Here is a 24,317-nt window from a genome sequence, read left to right as displayed (position 1 = left end):
TGAATTGCTCAAACCAACTAAACCTTGTTCCTTCTATATAAATTCTCCAAACTGTCATTCCATTCTCTAGAGTGATCCTGGATAGATTTCAATGTTTCTTTCTGAGAACCTGAAAGAGATTTTTTTTTTTTTGAGTGCATTATAATTCGCCAGTTATTTCTGTTGTGTGTTCATTTGTGTCTGATATGGATACTTTCCAATCCTGACGTCACTAGGAAAATGAACTAACCTTAGAGAAGACTCAATTAACATTATTCCCAATTTCTTGACCATGTGGAATTAAGTTTAATCATCAACACTTTCACTCTTGAAGGGAGATAGGCTCATACGGTCAAGTGATCATTTCAGAGGCAGACTTTCAGAGAGAAAAATTATCATGGTGGGAATTTCTTTAGGTCATTCTTATCTTGCTCTGAATTCTATCTTGGAAACTACTAGTCCCATTTTATGGTGAGCCACTGTTATTTTCTGTATTATTTATAGAAGTTTGCAGGTTTAGGAGATGGAAATTAATATAATCCTGACCCATGAGGAAATGGTAGATAACAATTTTGGCTTTTCTCCCTTTTCTAGGCCCAAACCTGGTTTAGCAGCTAAGGTAGTCTTTCTTGAGTCTCTAAATCAATATACCCTCCAAATTAGATTTGAATAAGCAAAAATTCTCATGAAATATAAAAGAGGACTTCATCAAAATGATATTTTTGAATTAAAGAAATGACACAATTACTCAGCAAAACTGTCCTTTTTAATTTTCCAAACCCACTGAATTACAATTACTTCTCTTTGTATGCACTCTCATTTACTATGTAAATATGCTCAAATGTTACAAAAATGGGTTAAATATATCACTGAAGAATTTTAAACTCTACTCATTAGAAGCTATGGCAGAAGAATCTGAAACATTAGCTGTTGAGAAAATCAAATGAGGTTCGAATCTGAAGACAGAACTTACCTCTGGATTTTCTTCCAAAAACAAAAGCTTTGCCAAGAAGTTGCCAAGTTGGCCTGTATAGATCTTCCAAGTCCAATTGCCATCTATCTGGTTCAAGATACCGAATAAGATCTTCCAAAGTACTAAAGGCGGTGACAGCGTTATTAAGCAGATCCAGAGGCAAAGCTGAAGGGGGTAACACTGAAGGGCTCACGGCCTCTGTGAATTGCTGAAAGCAAAATGAATCTTACGTTAACTGTTTTAAAAATGACGATGTATTTCTTCTGGACTCATGCACGAGGTTAGGCAAACTAAGGCTGAAAATGCAAGGGAAAGGAAACTATATTCAACATAGACGAGAACTGCTTTGCAAAGACTTCGTGTAGATGAATTCCAAGAAATTTTCTGTGCAGTCAATGAGGACATTAACTTTCATCATCACAAACCATGGCGGATGTGGATATCTGTTGCTTAAATACGAAGAAAATGTCTTTATGGCTCAATTAGGGCTTAAAATGGAAACTATAATACAGTTTACCAGATTTTTCTGTTGCTTTTCACTTTTCATTTTCCTCAATCTGGAAAAATCACCAGGGAGTTATGCAAATGAGTGTCAGATCAATTATAAACATAATATAAAATAATTAAGCCATGAAGAATTAGAACAAACACAGGCGAAAAGCCTTTCACACTGGAGAAGGACTTGTTAGCCAAAGTAGCCCACAAACAAGCCATAAAAAAATAACTTTGATAAATTTGCCCATACTTTTTTTTTTTTTAATAAACAGGATTAAAAGACAGACACTGAGAGAACACCCTGATAAATGACCTAACTGTCACAGGATTAGTGTCCAGAATATATAAAAAAACTCCAACAACTTGATAGAGAATGGGTAAATTCCAGACAAGAAGTCTAAATGGCCAATAGACATATAAAAACATGCTAAAATTCATTAGTTATCAGAGAAGTGCAAAACAACATGAGGTATTATTTCACATACAAAAAAAGGAGATACTGCAGGGATTGAAAAGAAAGGATGGCCAAGGATATGGGTAAATTGGAATTTCTCTGTTCCGCTTGCAGAAGTGAATGTAAATTAGTACCACCACTTCCGCCGATTTAATGGATGTACGCAGGATATTAGAGTTAAGATTTATATGATGTATGTCCCTGTAATTCACTTTTGTATACAAAAAAAAAAGGTTTATGTCCTCTTATTTGTGCACATGGAAATATATGCAAAAAAATCCATCATAGTGCTGTTTGAAATAGAGAAAACTTCAAAGTAATCTGAATGGCCATGGATAGAGCAATGGATTAAAATACATCATTTTTAATGGTAAACAAAAATGAGGCCACGGTTTCAATAAAAGTTCAATAGCAAACTTGCCCCTCCAACCACAAATTTTTAGAGTGGACTAAAGTTAGGCAGTGGTAGATCAGAACTGAAATCGAACCAGGCAAAATAAATACATGAACAAATGCTTAACTTAATTATTATTCTTATTTTTAAGTTTATTTCGAGAGAGACAGAAAGAGAGAGTGGGGTGAAGGGCAGAGAGAGAGAGACAGAGAGAGAATCCCAAGTAGGCTCTGCACTGTCAGCACAGAGCTCGACGTGGGGTGCTCGAACTCATCAATCGCGAGATCATGACTGGAGCCGAAACCAAGAGTTGGACGTCTAACCAACTGAGCCACCCAGGAGCCCCGATTATTTTTACTTACTTATTTACTTATTATAATTTTTTAAAGTTTTATTTATTTAAGTAACCTCTAAACCCAACATAGGACTTGAACTCACAATCCCAAGATCAAGAGTTGCATGTTCTTCCAACTGATCCAGCCAGGCACCCTTGTTTTTATTTATTATTATTTTTTTTTTTTTTCAGAGGAGGAGAGATGAAGAGTATGGAAGAAAACATTTGTGTGGGTTGCTGTTCATTACAGTAGTATTTACAATAACAGAAAATTGATAATAAATCTAAATTTATAGTATTGGAAATGTTAATTGCACTGTACTCAAACTGAAATAGTGTACCTTCATTAAACATTAAGTCCTCTAAGCATTTTTATTAACAAAAGAAATGCCTACTATGTAGTAAATGACAAAAAAAAAAAAAACCCAGCCTATATAAATATACCTTGATTTAATATACATTACTGTATATAATATACATGTCTATATTTTTAACATTTTTATAATAAATATGGATTCCTTTTAGAGATCCAGTAAAAATAACATTTGTTGTAATAATTAAAAAAAAACTATCATGTAAGTTCTTCCTTTTCATCTTTATTACTTGGATCCTGGGCTAGATACTGGAAACAATCTATTCTATTCAGCAGACTCTAATGTTGTCTCCTTGCCTTCAGTCTTTCTTTATTCCCTTTATTCTGTGCTGCATAACCTCGGGTTAATCTACCTAAAATAAGTTATCACTGATCATGTGATGAATCTGGACAAATGCCTAGAGTGATTTCTCATCTGGAGGATAAAATCCAAATTCCTCACCCTGCATTCAGGATCCTCACAATCTGACCTTGGCTCACCTTTCCCATTTAATCCTCTACTCATCAAAGACATGCACATTTTGTTCCAATCAATCCAGTCTCTTCACTAACTACTGCACATGTCATATCCATCGCAGACCTTGTACCTCCACCCATGCTAAATACTGCTCTCCGTCCCCCATATGCAAAGCTCTCTCCTGTGATCCGCATAATAAATCTTTACCATTTATAATGGCCTTTCTTGAAACATGATTCACCCATGAAAATTTCCTTAATAACAGGGCTATTGTTGGCCATATATCTCAATTGTGTCAATTTGAAAAAGATCCTCTCTCTGCACTATTCTGTGGGCACACGGCTTGAAAAGCAGAAGCTGTTTTATAAATTAGAAAAAGGACAAAAGAAGAGAAAAGAAGAGGAGAGAGAAAGAAAGAAAGAAAGAAAGAAAGAAAGAAAGAAAGAGAAAAAGAAAGAGGAAGGGGAGGGGAGGGGAGAAAAGAAAAGAAAAGAAAAGAAAAGAAAAGAAAAGAAAAGAGAAAAGGACCACTGTTCTCTGCGGCAGGCATATCCCCTGATGAGGCTCATAAGCTTCATGGGTGCAGATCCTTCTCTGCCCACAGGAAGAGAGGCATTTTTATAGAGCATAATCATCAGAAATGAATGTGGCAGTCTTGGGTCAACACTGATTTCATTCTTATTTTAAAGATCTAATTTCAATAATGTCAAGAGTCTGGTTAAAGTATTAGCACGAAGATGTTTTCAATTATTCAATCCAACTTTTGAGAGTAGAAACCAAATGTAATACATTTCTGTTTACCTCTAGTATTTTTTAGTTGTCCAAGAAGTGCAAAACTGCTCTGATAGAGAATATTATAATTGATAACTATATTATGGATATAAATAAACAATTGTATGATAAAAGCTTTCATTGTTGATATAACCAATTTGGTTAATATTGATTAAGTTTGTAATGTGAAAAGGTTAATGCAAATGTTTTGCAAATTTTTAAAATATAAGCCAAATGTATGTTTATATAAAGTGAAATTAAGGGCCAGTAATACTCAAAGAATAACTGAGTTATTACTCATGATTATGACGATATGAAACAAATCAAATATGTCATGATCTGCACACAGAGAGTAAATGTAGAAAGCTAATACAAAAATATATTATTCAATAAGATGTCAGAGTGCAGATATATATTTTAGGTGTGATATAAAATTGTTATTTAAGCCATTTTCAATTAGATCATAATCCAAGAATGGCTTATTTTGCTTCCGTGTTTGAGGATCTCTGCATAGAACATTCCTTTTGAAGCAACGAAAAGTTCCAACTGAAATCAATACTGTTGAAATAAGCACAAAGGATTTATATAAAAGAAAGCAAAACAAAAGAAACCTGTACTATTGGACAAACAAAATATTCACACCTTGGGTTCCATGAAATATCAGCATATCAAATCTCCTGAAATGACAAAAACTGGAAGAAAACAAGTTGGCATACATTACTGCATGCACATATCGGATGGTGTTATAAACCTCCAAGTTTCTAAATATTTAAATTAAAATAAGAGAAATATTTATTTATTTATTTATTTATTTATTTATTTATTTATTTTATTTTATTTTTTGAGAGAGAGACGGAGTGAGTGGAGAAGGGGCAGAGAGAGAGGGAGATACAGAATCTGAAGCAGGCTCCAGGCTCTGAGCTGTCAGCACAGAGCCCGACGCGGGGCTCGAACTCACGGGCCGTGAGATCATGACCTGAGCTGAAGTTGGATGCTCATCCGACTGAGCCACCTAGGTGCCCCCAAGATAAATTTTTAAAAAAGATAAGGATACACACATAGCAGTTTCCACCCCAACACAGGAGGGAATAATCAACTTGCTTCCCCTGGGTTCAAAGAATCAGTCTTTGGACAGAACAGAGGAAGCACTGCTTTTATTTAAGGGCTTTCTCTTGACTCTTAACCACACCCGCTGGTTCCAGAACAACCCAGTTGTTCACTTCTGTAGTTCTGCTTTTCTAAGTGGTCTAAAGGGATTCTCAGAGAAAAGGGAGAGCAATGGAAAACAGAAGTTAGAGGGGAAAAAAAATGCCCCCTGATCCTTTACATTTTAATTTTTCCTCTAATTAAAAACTATTCTTTTCAGTCTAAGCCATAGCCTTTCCTCCAACATTTAGTGTCTAAAGAATTCTAACAATATCTTCTATTTAAAAATACTAATGTTGGGCTAAGTGCCTTAGATTGAATTGGATTTGCACATCCTCCATTCACTCTCTTCTGTTCACCATGAAAATACATACTTACTACTAAGTTATGGGTCATCCTAAGACTATTTCGTGGACGATAATGGTCAGTAATGGAAAGCACAGTTTCTTGGTGTGCTATAACGTTAGCTAAATCCATACCCTTCCTTTAGTAAGCCAGAAAAAAAAAAAGGTGGGGGGGGGGGTAGTTTCTGCCACTCCGTGCAAGGTAGCAGTGACAACCAGGTGACTCTCTAGTCCCAGCCTAGATGTTCAGGTAAATTACTTGGAGGGATAGAAGGTGAGAGAGCAGAAAGAGATCTGAAATCTCTATGCAGTGAAGTGTCCTGTTGAACGGTGCGTTTCTAAAATGTCAGTGCCATGTACTAAGAGGTAAGAAGCATCCTAACCAAAATGAGGTCTTTTAGATTGCTTGGTGAAAGTTACTCTGAATGACAGCATGACATGAGAGAAGAGCCCTGATCAAGAGTCAGTGAGTCTAGGCTCTAATCCTGAGGCTACTCCCATTTAGGGAAGAGAGTTTGGGCAAATACTATAACCCCTCTGAGCCTCAGTTTCTTCCTCTGTGAAGTGCTAGCTACTAAACTCAGTCACCTCTAAGTTTCTTTCCGGGTTTTGAATTTAAGAATTTTATGTAATTATCAGGTACAAGAGGGCTCATTTTCTTCACATCCTCGCCAATCCCCTGATCTCTTGTGTCCCTGATGATAGCCCTTCTGACAGTGTGAGGTGGCATTTCACTGCAGCTTTGATTTGCATTTCTCTGATGTTAGTGATGTTAAGCATCTTTTCATGTACTGTTAGCCATTTGGATGTCTGCTCTGGAAAACAAAACAAACAAAACAAAACAAAACAAAACAAAACAAAACATAACACAACATGTCTATTCAGATTCTCTGCCCACTTTTTAAATCAGGTTTTGTTTTGGTTATTGAGTTGTATGAGTTGCTGATATATTTTGGATATTAGCCCCTTATCTGATATATGGTTTGCAAATTTTCTGTCCCATTCCACAGGTTGCCTTTTTATTTGGTTGACTGTTTCTTTGATATGCAGGAGCTTCCAGTTTGATATAGTCCTATTTATTGAGTTTTGCTCTTGTTACTTGTGCTTTTGGTACTATTACCAAAAAATTCTTGGGCAGTGTTGGTGGGGATGTAAATTTGTTCAGACACTATGAAAAACAATATGGTGGTTCTGTACAAAACTAAAAAGAGAACTACCATACCATGTAGCAATCCCATTTGTGGATATATATCCAAAGACAGGAAAACAGGATATTGAAAAGATGTTTACCCTGTGTTTACTGTAGCATTATTCACAATAGCCAACATACGGAAACAACCTAAGTATCCATCAAGGGATGAACGGATAAAGAAAGTATGATGTATATCGACAATGGAATATTATTCAGCCACGAGAAAGAAGAAAATCGTGACATTTGTGACAACATGGATGGAGCCTGAGGGCATTATACTATGTGACATAAGTCAGACAGAGAGAGACAAATACTGTATGATTTCACTTATACGTAGAATCTAAAAAAGCTGAACTTGCAGAAACAGAGAATATAATGGTGGTTACCAGGAGCTTGGGAGTGGGTGCGGTGGGGAGATGTTGATACAAACTAGCAGTTAAAAATTAATAAATACTAGAGATCTAATACACAGCATTATGATGATAGATAACAGTATTGTAATAGATGGTAAGAGATCTTAAATATTCTCACCACAAAAAAGAAGTCATTATGTGATGTGACTATGGCAGTAATCTTACTGCAGTATAGAAATGTATCAAAGTTACATACTGTGCAACTTAAATTTACACTATGTAACATGTCAATTACATCTCACTTTAAAAGCAGAAGAGGAAAAAAGAAAAAAAAAAGAGTTCAATAAAGCTTCAGGAAAATTTTGGAAAGCTTCAGCACAAAACATATTCCTTAGTAAGTCTGTGATGGGGAGGAACTCTATTTTTTTTTTTTTCTTTAAATTCTTCCTGTTGCTTTAGATTATCAGTGAATTTTGGGAGACACTGCCCTATCACTGCTACAACTAACATAATTTTACATTGTTTTTTGTTTGTTTGTTTGTTTGTTTGTTTTTACTATCCTGAGAGCGCACACAAGTTTACCTTGCCTTTTAAGGCAAATGTCCCTCGAAAGGCAAACATATCTAGCTTATGAATGGAAAGGCAAACATGTCTAGCTCTCAGAATCAGAAGGAAACAGATTCATGTTCAGAGAATTGATATCAGTATGTTTTCAAATACATATAGGTACATGTTGGGTTATGAGATGAATTGTGTCCCCCCAAAATACCTATGTTAAAGTTGTCCTCTTCAGTACCTCAGAATGAGACTGTATTCAGAGACATGGCCTCTAAAGAGGTAATTCGGTTAAAATGAGGTCATTTGGGAGGGCCCTAATCCAATATGACTGGTCCTTGTAAGAAGAGGAAATGTGCTTATAGACATGCACAAAAGACACAGGGAGAAAATGGCCATCTACAAGTCAAAGAGAAAGGCCTCAGAAGAAACCAATCCTGTTGATACCCTGATCTGGAACTTCTAGCCTCCAGAACGGTGAGAATATAAACTCCTGTTGTTTGAACCACCCAATCTGTGGTACTTTGTAAGAGCAGTCCTCGCGAGCTGAAGCATGGTGTCATCGACTTCTTAGTATCCATCACAGCAGCAAACAAAGGTTAATTTTATATTATACCCATTAAATCACTTAACATTTATTCAAAAGCTCATGAGGTGGGCGCTGTAAACAAAACAAACCAAAATACTTGCCCTGGTGAAGTTTAACTTTTATAAGCTGAGTATTCCCTATTATAGGAAAGATTTTCCCTTTCCTATTATAAGTGTAATTTTTTCTTGCCAAAACAAAGCCAAACTGAGAATCTGCTATTGTGAATCACATAAATAACCCAACTCACATCAAACAAATCCTGGTGGGCGAGGAACATAAAAAGTGAACTAATGGGGCGCCTGGGTGGTTCAGCTCGTTAAGCGTCATGACTTCGGCTCAGGTCATGATCTCACGGTTCGTGAGTTTGAGCCCCGCGTCGGGCTCTGTGCTGACTGCTCAGAGCCTGGAGCCTGCTTTGGATTCTGTGTCCCTCTCTCCCTGCCCCTCCCCCACTCATATTCTGTCTGTCTCTCAAAAATAAATAAACATTAACAAAATGTTTAAAGTGAACTTAACATGAAAAAAATAACTGAAAAATGGATATATTTCTACTTTTATTATTGAAAAATAACAGGCAGCCCTGGGTTCACATCCAGTTATGGCCATCTGAGAATCAGTATTACGAGCTCAACACAGAAAGTTTGGCTACAAGAATGAGTCCTCTGATCGACTTCTCCATTGTTAACTTTGGAGAAATCAACATTTTTAGTGTTTTTGTATTTTACTACAGCTACTTTAAATATTTTATGCATTTATTATCATCTTTTCCTTTTTTAGAAAAAGAAAAGCTGACTTCCTGTTTGGAACAGTACTATCTGAATTGCTTATAATTTCACAATAAATAGTTACGTATCTCTAAAAAACCCATAGCTTGTCTTTTTTATTAGGATTTTTGTGGCGAGTGCAATTTTAAAAATATAACATTTACAACGAATCTTCCCTGGACAAATACACACATACAAATGTTTACTCTGAGTAGCATAGCAACTACCACAAAACTTTTGGTGCCTACCAAGATTTATGTTGCAGCTTTCTTAGCCCTCTGCATTCAGTACCTTTCAAACTGATAAGGAGCCTTTCACTTCATTCATACCTAACAGAAGGGTTAGGAAAGCCGATTAGGTTTTATTCTTGTTGCACTCATTAAATACGAATAACAAAATAAAAATCCAGTTGTTCTAAAAGAAGGAAAAAAAAAAAGTTCAGTCTTGTTACATCCCTCCGTAAAGGTGACTTCAATATCATTTATAGAATGTCAAGCTGGTATAATGTATATAGGTCTGACTTTTCGAGAGCTTAGGAAGCAGACAGGGCACACAGACAAAAATGCCTGCCAGGAACAACTGACGGGAGGTTCTGTAAAGACACAAGAATGCCCTGGAACAATTCATTTAAACACGCTTCTTTGTCCTGCCCCTTGTTCTTATCTGAATTCATCCAAAAAGTTATCTTGGTTGTGTTTTTAAGTTATTCTTAAGCCAGCACAGAAAAGCAAATGCTTGCATTCCTACTCAAGAACAGATGTTTTAATACTGTGTGGGTAATGCAGATTATAGATTTAAGTGAGAAATCCTAGGGAAGGTGGCCGGTTGTATTCACGTCAAGTCTTAATATGAGAAGTTCTGACTGAAAGAGCACAGTAATTGAGTAAAATTTGACATATCTATGCAACCAATCGTAGTGACAGGCCAGTATGAAAGGCGAGAAATGTTTATCACCCAGAACTTTTTTAAAAGCAGTGATTTCAAGGCTCAAACCTGACCCTGACCTTTAAACGCCGAGAGCTTTGTGGTTTCGGGCAAACCCTGAGCAGCAGCAGGACTCTGCCTGGGCCCAAATATGGAAAAAGAGATGACTAGCGGTGCTGAAAATGTTGTCTTTAAAAAAGTAATGTTGATGTTCATAAGCACAGCTTCTTACTCAATCAGTGGATGAAATAATTGCTACCAGCTCCGTTTTCCTATCAGCATGAAACTGGAGAATGACCCCAATCTGACGACATTGACAAATTCCGGCATGGTTATCCTCAAATCCTCCTCACCTAAAGTGTTTGCGGTCTGCAGGCACCTCAATTAAATAATTTCACCCTGATGCTAATGCCTTAGGTTGGAAGGTCTCACAGAAGCCAACCCTCTGCCAGGGAGCAGGCTGACTGCGGGCTGGGGAATCAGCATTAACACACAGTTTTTCCCTTCCTAGGTAAAACTGTGGATTAGAAGTAATAATCTATACTGAAAACTAGAATCCCACGAGACAACTAAATAACATACTCCCAAGCACATTTTCCACAATGGCATCTGTGGGAAGCCAAAATTAAGGGTGTTTTTTTTTTTTTTTCTACTAAGAGTTTAAAAATTATTCCCCTGAATCGAAAAATGTGACAGGCCACAAAAAGCTGAAACAACATGTAGCAGCTGCAAATGTTTAACAACAAAACATCACAGGACTTTTTTTCCTAATCTTATTATACTGAGTGTTTGTAAATTTGCTTTGTTACAGTACTCGAGAGATGATCGATAGTAAGAAACTTCAACTGAAAGAGAATGTAAACTAAGAACTGTTAGAAGAAAAACACATCCTCACTGAAACACTTGCAATACTGTTCACCTTGAACCAAAATCCCTAAGACTCCCTTATAGAAATGTCTCTTCTAGTTCAACATCTAGCCTAATTCAATCTATTCAACAGCCAATAAGGGAAATTTTTGGAATGCTTTGTAAAGATCTAGCTGAGAAATGATGCCTTATATTGGTAGATATTTTCGACTATATGTTCAATAAATTTAATAGTCAGATAAGACCCTCAACCTTATTTGAGTTTTGTCTGGGAGGAAGACCTTCCTTGGGTAAGAAACAATGGTACAGTTACGTATTTTTAAATTGACAGTGTAAGAGTGGGAGCACGTAGCTGAAACTGGAGACAGTGACCAAAAAACCCCTCAGGACATGGTTGTGAGGAGTAAAATGAGACTGTCTAATGGAAGTAGTTCACATGTATATAAAGTAGAAAGGTCACCACCAATGACTTCCTCCTGCCCCCACACCAGCTTGAATCCAATGGTCCATTTTCTCAGTCTTTGTCCTAACTTACAAGCAGCTTTCTAAGTTTTCTTCCTATCCCAAGAGATCTTCTCCTTAGCTCTGTCTACTGGTTCCTCTTGATCACTTTGCCTTTGTGTGCTGGAGTGTTCCAAGGTTTATTGCTTGGACCTCTTCTATTTTCTGTCTACACTCTTTCCTCTGGTGATCTCACACAGTTTCAAAGCATTGCATGTGATTTACATGCTGACCAGCATCAAATCCCTATGTCTAACCTGCACCTTTTTGCTATCACAGCAATGGCAACTCCATCGTCTGGACTCATCCTCTGCACCTCTCCTTTGCTTACATTCCACATCCCACATCAAATTATCTTGCTTCTATCTTCAGATTATGTGTAGAATCTGACCACTTTTCATCACCTCCACAGCTACCATTTTATAATCCAGGCTACCACCTGCAATAATCTGACTGGCCTCCCTGTTTTTGCCTTCGCCTTTGTCGAATGAATGAAATAACAGAGCTTTACACTTTCAGCCACAAATGGTGGACATATTTTTATCGTTTTAATTTTTCTAGAAATATGTAACTGTTTTGAAACATCGTATTTTTAAAATCATGGCTTTTATGTTAAACATTCTATTGATTACTCACAGTAAAACCTGATGGAAGAAGTTGGTACAGATTTTACACACGTCTTTTCACCCATTATGCCTTCTGAAAGTGGCTGTTCATCCTGCCCTGGGATACATTCTATCTGCTCAGAAGGCACTCAGTAATTGTTCCACAGCCTGCAGATGATATAAATTATGTTCTCTTCAGAGTAGGACAGCCATGCCCACCAGCCAAGAAAACTGGGTGTTTCTGTAAATTACATGGTGAACATCTCAGTTATGTGTGTGTCTGTAGCGATAACTGTTCGAAGCACAGAAAAGTATCACTTCCCTTAGAAAACTGTTTTAAAGATTAAGTAAAATAGTATAATTTAAAATTTTAATAAAAATTGAGCCTTATATGTATTAGGCATTATCATGCAGTTTTCATCGTGCATTGCATTAATCATATTATATCAACTTTAGTCAAGATAAAAAAAAATATTTTAAGAAATTTAGTTCATGATTTATGTTGGTTTGTGCCGTACAGAGTGACATTACCTATTTAGTCAATGTTCACTGATATCCCCACCCAACATTCTTATAACACTGACACGGCAAATCAGAACTTGTTGTGCCCCAGAGGGGAAATCTTTGTTCCAACTCCTTTCTCTGTTAAAGCAGATTTATATTCAGTAGTTCTTCTCAGGGGACAAACAGGAATTTCACAACAGCAAGGTAAGTGAATGCATGTCTAGGTCTGTTTATGGCCATGAACAACTCTATGCTGAGGAACTTTAAAGATATATATAATAATGTCCTTAGCTCACATCTCTAATTTCAGTTTCTGGAATCTTTATTTCTTGCCTATAAAGTCTTTCTATGAAATTAAACAAATAAAACCCCACCAAAAATGTAGGATTTCACCAGTCAGACCCCCTGTGTAACGGTTATCTTAACCACAGTGTGTGGGATTGTACTGAAACAAACTCCTTTAAAGTAACTATTCAGCAAAAAGTAAATTTAATTTCAATGATGGAGGAAAATATGGATGACAACTATGTTATCAAGTGCTAGGTCACTTCCTTCTACATTTTAAATCACTCTGTGATATTTCTATTTTGTTTTTGTTTTTTTTTAATTTTTTTTTTTAACGTTTATTTATTTTTGAGACAGAGAGAGACAGAGCATGAACGGGGGAGGGTCAGAGAGAGGGAGACACAGAATCTGAAACAGGCTCCAGGTTCTGAGCTGTCAGCACAGAGCCCGACGCGGGGCTTGAACCCACGGACCGTGAGATCATGACTTGAGCAGAAGTCAGACGCTCAACCGACTGAGCCACCCAGGCACCCATCTATTTTGCCATAAAGTCTTCAATGCTCATCTCCAAATCCGAACACTTCCAAAAAAGAAAAGTATACGCTTATTTTATGTTCTTTCCTTATGTCCTTTCACACTGGTCACTACGCTAAAATGAAGCTGTGTCACATGGTCAGAATTCTGGGCAGGTCAAGAGAAATCACCCACGGCCAAAGGGAGCATAGAATATTCTTGTGAAAAGTTGCTGCTGCCTTTAGCCCCAAACACACCTGAGAAGTCTTTTCCTCCTGTTGCTAGAAGCAAGGTATGATTTTGAAATTGGGGGCAGATGAAAGTGAAGTCATCTCACAAAGTGTGATATGACTATATTATGTGCTGGTACTGAGATGATGAAGATAAATCGCCATTGTGCTGTTCTCATCTTCAGGTGGATACACAGGTATCCCCTGGGTAAGGACTACAACAGGGGTTAAAAACTAAGTGCTGTGAGAGCACTTAATTCCACCTGGAAAAATTAAGGGGAGGTTACAAGAAGAGGTTAAAATTCATGTTGGGATGAGAGAAGAAGAAAGCACTCACACAGGTTAGAAGGCAGCACTTCTGATATTTACAAAGAACCAGACCTGGGAGAAAGGACAGCGCTGGGGTCAAAGGCAGAGAAAGAGTGTGGCTGAAGCACGGCCACAGTGGGGTGGGCAGGGGGCAGGGGAGCAGGAGGGCAGGTGCTGGTAGGGGAGGATGCTGGCGGTGGAGAGCGGGGTTTGACTGATTAGGAAGCCTGTGTGTGCGCCAAGCTATGGAATTTGTATCTAATCCGCAAGGGGCAGGAGAATCCAAAGAGACTGAGAGAGGTGGGATATAATCAAGTTCTACCTCTCTTCTGTGTGAGGAGCTGAGGAAAGAGGTGGGAGGGCTCTGGTAGCAGTCATAAAGAGGGCTTTGAACCTTTGCATGTGTTATTTCCCTTTGTCAAGAATTACCTTTCTCCCTTCTTCATTTGGCTAAAGGTGACTAATCAGTAAAGAGTCACCTCCTCCAGGAGGGTTTCACTAACCATGCTTTTCCATCTCCAGATCACTACCGCCAGGCTGGTTGCCCTTTACTTATCCTCTGCAACATCTCTACCAGTACACCGAAATGAAATTATTGTACCTCTCTCCCCCACTTGCCCATAAAGTATTTCAGAGCAGAAGTGAAGTCTTATGTCCCTCAGATAACTGTGATCCCTAGGAGCTTTTAAAATCTGACAGACAAAATAGGAATGAAGTATTTTTTTTTTAAAGTATGCTTTATAATCTAATGACCACCATTGAGGAAAAGAAATGAAGGGAAGGGTGTCAAAGTCTGTCACCATGGTAGAATCAACAGGAATTAGCAGCTGATGGAACAGGGAATAAAGAAAAGAAGAGCCCAGCAAGATATTAAATATTTCTAGAGACAATGAGCTGAGTGACAAAATAGGTAAGGTTGAAAGAAGGAAAGGGCTCAGGTTGGGTCCTTTTAAGCAGAGGAGTTACAGAGTATTGGCATGGAAATGTCCAATGGACAACTGCAAACATTTCCATGGCATTAAAGACCGAGGGCTGGATAGGGATAGAGAGTAACAATCATTAACATATATAAGGTTAGTTCGAGCCACAGAAAACCAGAACAAACGTAATGAGTCGAGAAGATAATAATCAAAGAGAGGAAATTGGGATTTCCAATATTCAGATGCTAGGGTAAGGCACAGGAGCCAGCACAGGTGCCTGAAATAGATCAGCCAAAAGGGCTAGAAGAGAGCTGGGGTGCCCTGGATGCATTAGCAATTCTGTAGCCAAAGGAGAAGAGAATTCTGACAGGTGGAGATGGACGGCAACATCAGAGTGATGGAAAGATCAAGAAGGAAGAGGGATACAAATAAGCCACTGTAGTTCTTAAACAGGTGGTCTATACCCTTAGAAGTTTCAGCGAAGTGGGTAGAGAAGAAAAAGAGCCATTAAGAAAAAGGAGCAGGGGCACCTGGGTGGCTCTGTCAGTTGAGCGGACAACTTCGGCTCAGGTCATGATCTCACGGTTCCTGAGTTTGAGCCCCACGTCTGGCTCTGTGCTGATGGCTCAGAGCCTGGGGCCTGCTTCAGACTCTGCATCTCCCTCTCTCTCTACCGCTTGTCTACTCACACTTTGCCTCTCTGTCTCTCTGTCTCTGGCTCTTTCTCAAAAATAAATAAACATCAAATTTTTTTAAAGAAAAAGGAGCATAAATGGAGACAGTGAGTAGAAGTTACTTCATTAAGCTTGACAGTGAGAAAAAAAGGAGACAGGTTAATGGGTTTATGGGAAGGATGATTACAAAAAGGCTTACTATACATAATAGGGGGAGGAATCTCTGTATATTTGCAATCAGTAAAGAAGAGGCCTAATGAAGAAAACAAAAGGAGTTTGAAGTCTGGGGAGAGTTAGGTCCACGGCAGGTAAAGACAGGGCGGGAACACCTGCCTCATAAACTGTGTGGAAGATTAAGATGTCACAGTGTTTCTGAGGGACAATATTTTCCACAAGCCTTAAAAATGCTCATTTTTTAAGATCTTACAATTTCTTATTTAGAATTTTACCCTAAGAAAATAATCAGAGCTAGTATCTAAGGATATTCATTGTAGCATGGAGAGTAAAATTAAATAAAAACCTAAGTGTTCATAAAAGAAAGATTGTTAAGTAAGCGATTATAACATACGTATGTATAGAGCATGGCCATTATGTTGCCGATGATTTTAGTGTATATTGGAACAAGGGAGAAATGAGCCCTGACAGCTCAGTGATATAACTACGTCCAAGCTAAACTATAAAGCAAACAAGAGGATTTACGTTCTTGCATTTGCATTGTGCAAAGAGACTGAAGAAGAACCAGCTTAACATCTCATTCATTGTTCCCTAGTTTAAGGTTAATAAACATCTAAAAATAGACTCCTCAGATGTCACTCTCATATGCAGGGCTCCTACTGGCTACCGAAGTCTTGAAACGGAGCAGCCAGCATTTGTCAGTACAACTGAGACTGGGCTGTGATTCTAAAAAGTGTAACATTCACATATTTAAAGGTAAAATTCTATCAGTCAGAATTAACTAAATGGATTATTAAAATAACAACCAATTTCTGTATGTAGAATCTAATGCATGGATTGGGGAGAGCTGCAATACATGGGAGATGCAAAGTCATAGCGAAGTTTAATAAAGTTCAAGGTCAATTTATGGCTGTCTTCCCAGATTATTTTTCTTTGTCTTGTTTTTTACCTGGCTTCTCTACTCTGTCACCTTTGCCCCAAATGTCTGATGCTCTGGAGCCATCTTTACTCTCCTCACACCATCTTGCTTTATAAAAATCCTCATTGCTTCAGCTGATTTAGATAAGACACTAAGGGGTTAAACACGTGGAACGAGTAACTGCTACTCGATAGACAAATAGGTACATCCATAACTAATAGGCTCTTAATTATCCAAAGGTCATTCACACGATATATAAATTCATTCAATGATTCAATATACTGAGCACCTAATATGGGTTAGACACTATGCTAGATGTTGAGGATATATCAATGAACAAATTAAATGAAGTATATATCCTACTGGAGAGAAACAGACCATAAATACAATAAATGAAACAAAGGGATCATTGGATGGTGAGATGTACTATAGGAGAAAAGTAAAGTGGGGAGGGGATAAGACAGGCAGAGATGGTCTCCATGAGAAGGTAGCATTCAAGCAAAAGTTGAAGGAGGAGAGAGTATAAGTCATGTGGCTCCCTGAGGAAGATAATTCTAGGTATACAGAGTGGGAGGGCAAAGAATCCGAGGTAGGGAGTATGTCTGGTTTATTTGAGGAATAGCAAGGATGGGGCCCTGTAACTAGATCAGAGATAGTGGAGAGCCAGATAATATGGGATATTGTAAGTCTCTGTAAGGATTAAGACTTTTCTCTGGGTGATCTGGAAGTAGAGTTGCCAGATAAAACACAGGATGCCCAGTAACATTTAAATTTCAGATAACCAACAAATAACTTTTTAATATAAGTATGACCCAAAAGTTATGTAGTCATTCATTGTTCAGCTGAAATTAAAATGTAACTGGGCATCCTACGTTTTTATTCGCTAATTCTGGGTAACCCTAGAAAGGCGTCATTGGAGAGTTTCAAGCAAAGGAATGACATTATGTGACTAATGTTTATAGAGGATCATACTGCTGTGCTGAAAAGATATTGTAGGAAGGCAAAGATGGAAATAGGAAGGCACTTAATAGGTAGTTCCAATAATCCAAGTGGGAAGGCTGAGGAGGTAGCTGGACATCCAAGAGAAGATTTCAGGTTAGATGTAGGGGCTGGCTATGTAAACTTGGGAGCCAATGGCTTACGGACAGCACCCAAGCCATGAGATAGGATGAGACTGCCGAATGAGTGGGTGTTGATGAGGAAGAGGTGAGTACCATGGTCTCCCAGTCTGGATGAAGTGGTCATAATTCAAAAGGGAATGACCCTAGGGATATTCTCATAAAGTCAGGTCAGAGAGAGGAGTTGGAATCAGTAAAGGGAACTGAAAAGGAGTAGTCAGGCAGGCAGGAGGAAAATGGAGAGTGTGATGATCTAAGACCAAGGTGAAAAAGCGTTCAGTGGAAGGTAATGAGGATCAGCTGTGTCAGGCACTGATGACAGGTCTAAGAAGAGGGAGACAGAGAACTTCCCACTGGATTTGGCAATATACAATCATAGGAGACCTTACCAGGTGCAACTCTGGTAGAACGGTAGGGGTGGAAACTTGCTGAGTAGAAATTAGGAGAGAATAAAAGGAGGGCAATCAGAGACAGCAAACGTAAAGAACTGTTCTGAGGAGTTGCTGACGAGGGGAGCAAACAGCAGCTCTGGTAGCCGTACGGGGATACGGGATCAAGAGAATGACATATGTTTTTATAAGATGAGAGAAAGAGTAGCATGCTTGTATGCTGAAAGAAATGAACCAGTAGAGTAAAAAAATAAGATGGCTGGTGCGTGTGTGTGCATGTGTGTGTGGTGGGGGAGAGAAGCATGCAGGCACACCCTTGAAGAGGAGACAAGATATGGAAGAGATGGAATTAGGCAGACACCCCAGTTCTCCAAGGTTGACCCAAGGTCATAGGGGGGCCAGGTGTGGAGATACAGATGAGAGATGGGGAAAGGGGCTGGGGAGAGCTTGTGGAAGTCCTCTTCTGAGTGCCCGTATTCTTATGAAACAGGAAGCAAAATTCTCTGAGAGCGAGGATGGGAGAGATGATGCTGGAGGTTTGAAGAGAGAATAAAGGTAAAATGGCAGTTGCGGACTCTGGGAGAGAGGATGGGCAGAGAAACGGTAGGATGATTGCCCAGCATCACCACAGAACATTTGAATCTAAAACAGAAGTAGTTTCAGTTAGAATGACAACAGGAGTTCATTTGTGGACGCCATCCATGGTGTTGGACGTAACTTTGTGGCTGGGTATTTCCAGAAGCTTCTTAAATCGGGTGCACTTGCCAAAAATCTCAGGCGAGGAGACCCATGGACAAGGGGTCACACAGGCAAATGCTGCTGTGATGGGGGCACAGAAAAGCCCAGGGCAAACACTGAGCATGAAGGAAGACAAAGAAACGGCGAGCTCAGGGCAGAATATCACAGAGCATCACTAGAACCTCCAGTGTGTTCTGAGATTAATGAGGACTTCCAGAATGTTGTTGCTGAGGCCCTGTAAGAAGCTATGAGAGACTCAACAAGAGTCTATACCAATCTATTTTTCAGACACTTTTAAAGACAAACCGGTACAGAAGGGTTAAATTTAGATATCAGAAACGCAGCCAGGCCCCAACTCCCTATTTGAATCAAGCATTTGGCTAATTCTGTCATCACAATGAATTCAATGTTATTTCTTGTTCAGCGTGGAAAAAAATGGTCAAGTTAAAAATCTAATGTTAATCATTTTTTTCCTAACTGATTAGACCAAAAGAAGAGTACTTGGTGAAAAGTATTAACTTCATGAGGAACTTGCAACTTGCTGCATAAGCAGTGTAGCTGCAGACAAATCAGCTTTAAAGACACTGTTTTAAGTCTGATAATATGAATATTCATGCAATGGATGTGGTGCCACTTCTCTTTCCTGTTTTTCACAAATGGTTACTTTAAAATAATGTATCTTTCTAAATGTCTTTCCTATTTTACTGATGTGGAAATAGTTTCTGGCTTCTGATGATTTTATGCAGAATATATGGAAATAATTACAGCCGAGAGTACCAGCGAGACTGTGGTTTTTTGATGTACTGATCAACTGCGGTTTCAGCTTCTGCTACTGTTGCTCACAATCTAGGAAGTGGTTAGTTTTGTTCTGGGGTTTAAAGCATGGCGTTATATAATTGTTGACACTGAGCTAACCTCTTTCTGATATTCGGAGCATGGTGTAATCCTGTATCAACTGTGTAAAGCAGCTTCTTCGTGAACTTTGGAAATTCTTGTGTTTTACTGACTCCACCGCTCCAGCCTGAAAGCATTTATTTCCTGTGCTAGCCCAAGTGACTGAAGCTGGTAGGTTGTGAGGTTTTCCCTTGAACCAAACACGGAGGGCAGACAGAAAAACTTATGAATCTTCAGCAGCTGCCCAGAAAATTATTGTTCTGATTTCACTAAACAGTAATGCACAAAATGAGGGTGAGGCCCCTAATTCTTCACTTGAAAACTATGCACTCTGAAATGCTAAATAACGTACGCATTTGTTTTTTGAAAATATGTATATAAAATTTAACCTAAGGCAAGGGACTCAGATAAGCCAAAAGCATCTATGTGGAATGGGGGTACAATGACTGGCTATCGTTGCAAAATACTTTATGTATGTCATCAGCAGGAGGCTATGAATGTCATCCAAGCTCTGCATGGGCATATATGTACATGCATACATGCACACGCTCCATCCAGAACCGCTAAAGATGTTCTTACTGAAAATTAGGCCACTTGAGGCATGGCTGACAAAACTGAAAAACTGAAGAAACTGAGGAGTATAGTCTGAGGTAGCAAAAAGTGATGGGGCATCGCTTCAAACTGGAAGGGATATTTTGAGACAATGCTGTACCATGGAAAAAAAAAAAACATGGAATTTTGAATGAGAAAAATCTGGGCATGGACCCGGATCCACCATTTATTATTTGTGGGCATGATCACGGAAGATCACTTATTTTCTCTATGTTTTAGAGTATTTGTAAGACATAATAATAATAAATAAGCTACCTAATTTACTGGGTTGTTTTGAAGCTCTAATAAGAGGGTGTGCATAAATATATTTTATAAGGTACCAAGTGGTTATGCATTACCAGTAATGGAAAAAGTCATTAAAATCACTGCATGCAGTTTCAAAGGGAAGATTAGGACCAGTAAGAGGAGTTAAGAGAAGAAAGGTTTTTGCTAAATACAAGACAGAAATTTCTAAAAACAGTATTGGTTAAAAATGGAGTGGCCTCAACAACTAAGAGATAATGAATTCATGAGTTTTATGCCAAAGTTATTTTTGTTTGGGGAGCAAAAGGATTGTGAATCAGATGGAAGATATGCAAAACTAATTTAAAGGTTTCTTCCAGTCTTGAAACTCTACGAACTTGTTTGGATAGAGTCAAAATAAGATGAAAAAAACCTTCAGCCTAAATTGGCCACCAGGATCCACTGCTTTGTCTTTTGCAAATCCTCCCCACCCCAAATTTTCTAAATAAAAATATGAACTTCAAGAAGTAAACACAGAAGTTTGCATCAATTGTTTATTCAGATTTTTAAAAAATCAATATTACCTAATAAAGTGAACATATTAATGTATGTGAAAGTATTGTGTAATTTGAAAGGCAAAACAGAAGCTTTTGTATAGATACTATGATGCTACACTGAGAAATGGGTAATTCAATTAACAAGGTTAAGGGTGGGAACTTGGACATTTTTTATTACTTTATATGAGCTGAATCTCTTTTCCTGTCTCCTTTTTATTTAGGTTTTTGTTTTTTAAAGTTTCACTCATTTAAGTAATCTCTACACCCAACATAGGGCTCGAACTCATGACCCCGAGGAAAAAGAGTCTTATGCTCTTCCAACTGAGCCAGACCGGTGTCCCCGGCACCCCCGTCTCACTTTTAAATTTTAGTTCCTACGTAAGCATCGGTTTCACATCTGGATGGTGGCAGTGATTTCTCAGGCAAACCACTAAGGGTTTTCCCAGGATTAACATCCATATTAAGCACAGGACTGCTGCTCCCCAGCTTTGGGCTCTAGGACTTTGGTTTACCACAAAAGAGTCCAGAGGCAGGCAGTTTTCCAGACAGTGCTATTTATGACTGTGCTATTGGTATCACAGAGACATCTGCCACCATGGGACCCATGAAAGATACTATTTATCATTCATTCATTCATTCATTCATTTCAAGCTCATTAGAATTCTGGAGTGCTTACTATGTGCCAGGTGCTCTGCTAAGAAGTGAGAATATGATAGTCAATAAAACAGTTTTGCATGGCAAGGCATTTAGAGCAACTGCAAAAAGTATATTTATTAATGTTTATGATATTCAACTTATGATACATTTATTGGGAACTTAAATTTTAAAAAGGATCTGTCTTGGGGCGCCTGGGTGGCGCAGTCGGTTAAGCGTCCGACTTCAGCCAGGTCACGATCTCGCGGTCCGTGAGTTCGAGCCCCGCGTCAGGCTCTGGGCTGATGGCTCAGAGCCTGGAGCCTGTTTCCGATTCTGTGTCTCCCTCTCTCTCTGCCCCTCCCCCGTTCATGCTCTGTCTCTCTCTGTCCCAAAAGTAAATAAACGTTGAAAAAAAAAAATTAAAAAAAAAAAGGATCTGTCTTTAATACATCCGAGCTAAGAGGACTCAAACATGAATTTTCTTTTTCAAGTAATCTCTACCCCCAACATGGGGCTCGAACTCAAGACCCCAATATCAAGAGTCGCACATTTTGCTGACTGAGCCAGCCAGGTGCTGAGATTCACAAGGATTTTCTTTTTTTATCAAGAATATATTAAAAACAGCTTTATGAAATCAAAAAGCAAAACACAGAAAACGTAAAAAGTGTACCAAAATGAACTAATAAAAGGGAGTTATTTAAAATAAGGCTTGAATTCTAAAGAATTGATCCACACGTCAACCGAAGAAAAATCTGTTAAACATGAAGTCGTGTGAAGATTTTACAACAGTTAAATAAGTTTTAAAATATAAAGTGCTACATATTAATTACTTAGCTTTACTTCCCATTATGCATACCCCAACAAAATTGTTCTAAAAGCAATAAAATATGTTAGTAGCGGTAACCTTCCAAAGATGCAATACAAAGGCAAGTCTCAAAATAAATTAAAAACATGTACTCACTGCCTAATATGTATAGGTATGGTGGCAACAATGTAACACCCTGTCTAAAGTGGCTTAAAAACCTAATCTCCATTTGGCCATCAACTTTCAAATCTATTCTAGGAAGGCCTGGAAACTTTGATATGCCTAATGAAACCCTCCCGTTTATTATTCATAGAGATCAAAAGGGATATATGAAAAGTAGTTTCACCGTGGTTAACATCTGTAAATATTTTCTCTCAATCCCAAGGGTCAAGAAAAAAGTCTAGCGTCTTTGTCTATGCTTAAAACAAATGTAACAACAGACCGAAATTCTTTACGCCCTCAAAAGTACAGCACTGGGGACATGGGTGGGGGTGAGTAGGAAAATGATTAATTAAGTACTAATACCTGTATGATTCACAAATGGATAAGAAGTTTTAAAAGTACAGATTTCATTGCAGCCACAATCCGAATATATGAAGGAAAATACAATTGTATTAATAACGCTTTTTCATACGAATCGAATGTCAGTGTATTTGTGGAATGCTTGAACCAATTAGGAACTGAATTTAAACCTAAAAGTCACACTCCATGAAAAACATTTTGCGTCAATCATTAAGCATTACAAATATCCCTAAGATTGTTCTAAAAGTAATGAAAACATGTTAGTAGTGATAACTTTACACAGATGCAATGCACAGGTAAAAATCACAGAGCCGATTTTGAAAAACAAAAGCAAACATGTCAAGCTCAGAAAGTTTAAGAAGAGCGGGGAAACAAGGGAGCATGCATGAGCAGAGAAAGGTTTTGAAACTACAGTATCTCCCAAGCAAAACATCTCAATTGAGTGACAAGTTATTTTTACCAAAAATGCTCTATCTTCAGGCAGAAATGCCATTAATACACAAAGAGTAAATACCACTAAAGGCCTCATTTCATGTAGTATGCCTAGTTCAGGAAGCCTAGAGACCTGTCTAAGCATTAAAAAATGGGCTTTCCAAAACCTTTAATCTGTGTTTCCAATTATACCATGGAGGGCACAGAGAACAAAGTTCACACTCTCACATTTTATAAGTACTACCACAGGACAGTTATCCATACACAGTAGCTCTAGCTTCTTTCCTGATTTCACTGCAAACATAAAGATAGCCAGAGGGCAGGAAGCAAGCAATCTCTTTCACCTGTGCTCATGGCCACTGGCAAACAGTTACTGGGCCGGGTGGACTGTTGGTTCAAAAACCATTAGTGGATCCCCCCACTAAAAGACCCATGAGTTTTTCAAAAGTAAGTGTGAGAGCAAATTAAACCAACAGGGTATGACTGCAATCACGTTATCCATTTGGTTTCAAAGAGTGTTAAGTAGGCATTCAATAAATAGTTCTTAGCATCACTAAAGTAGGAGGAACATTCTGAAAAGCGATCATCGGGGACAAGTTACTAAAAAGGAGTAAGTTTTGAATAGGTCAACATTAATGGAAGACCAGGTATATTCTTTCATTTATAAATGATACATCTTTTACAATCTAGATCGGATTTTTCAAATTCAAGCTGTAACACATTTAGTGGGTTGTGAAATCAATTGAGTACATCGTAACAAGGATTCTTAAAAAAAAAAAGAAACAGAAAACATC

The 24,317-nt window shown here is 38.2% G+C and overlaps 1 protein-coding gene across 1 annotated transcript in view; it reads right to left on the bottom strand.

Moving 5' to 3' along the window:
• Positions 1 to 24,317, bottom strand: part of PDGFC (platelet derived growth factor C) — a 205,917-nt gene that overhangs the window by 12,938 nt on the left and 168,662 nt on the right. Inside the window, exon 4 of the mRNA XM_045464701.1 lies at positions 953 to 1,160. Coding sequence (XP_045320657.1) covers positions 953 to 1,160 — 208 coding nt within the window. The remainder of the gene's footprint in view (positions 1 to 952; positions 1,161 to 24,317) is intronic.

The sequence above is a fragment of the Leopardus geoffroyi genome, chromosome B1 (assembly GCF_018350155.1).
Source record: "Leopardus geoffroyi isolate Oge1 chromosome B1, O.geoffroyi_Oge1_pat1.0, whole genome shotgun sequence".
Classification (NCBI taxonomy): Eukaryota; Metazoa; Chordata; class Mammalia; order Carnivora; family Felidae; genus Leopardus; species Leopardus geoffroyi.
This window is presented reverse-complemented; position numbering and strand designations above follow the sequence as displayed.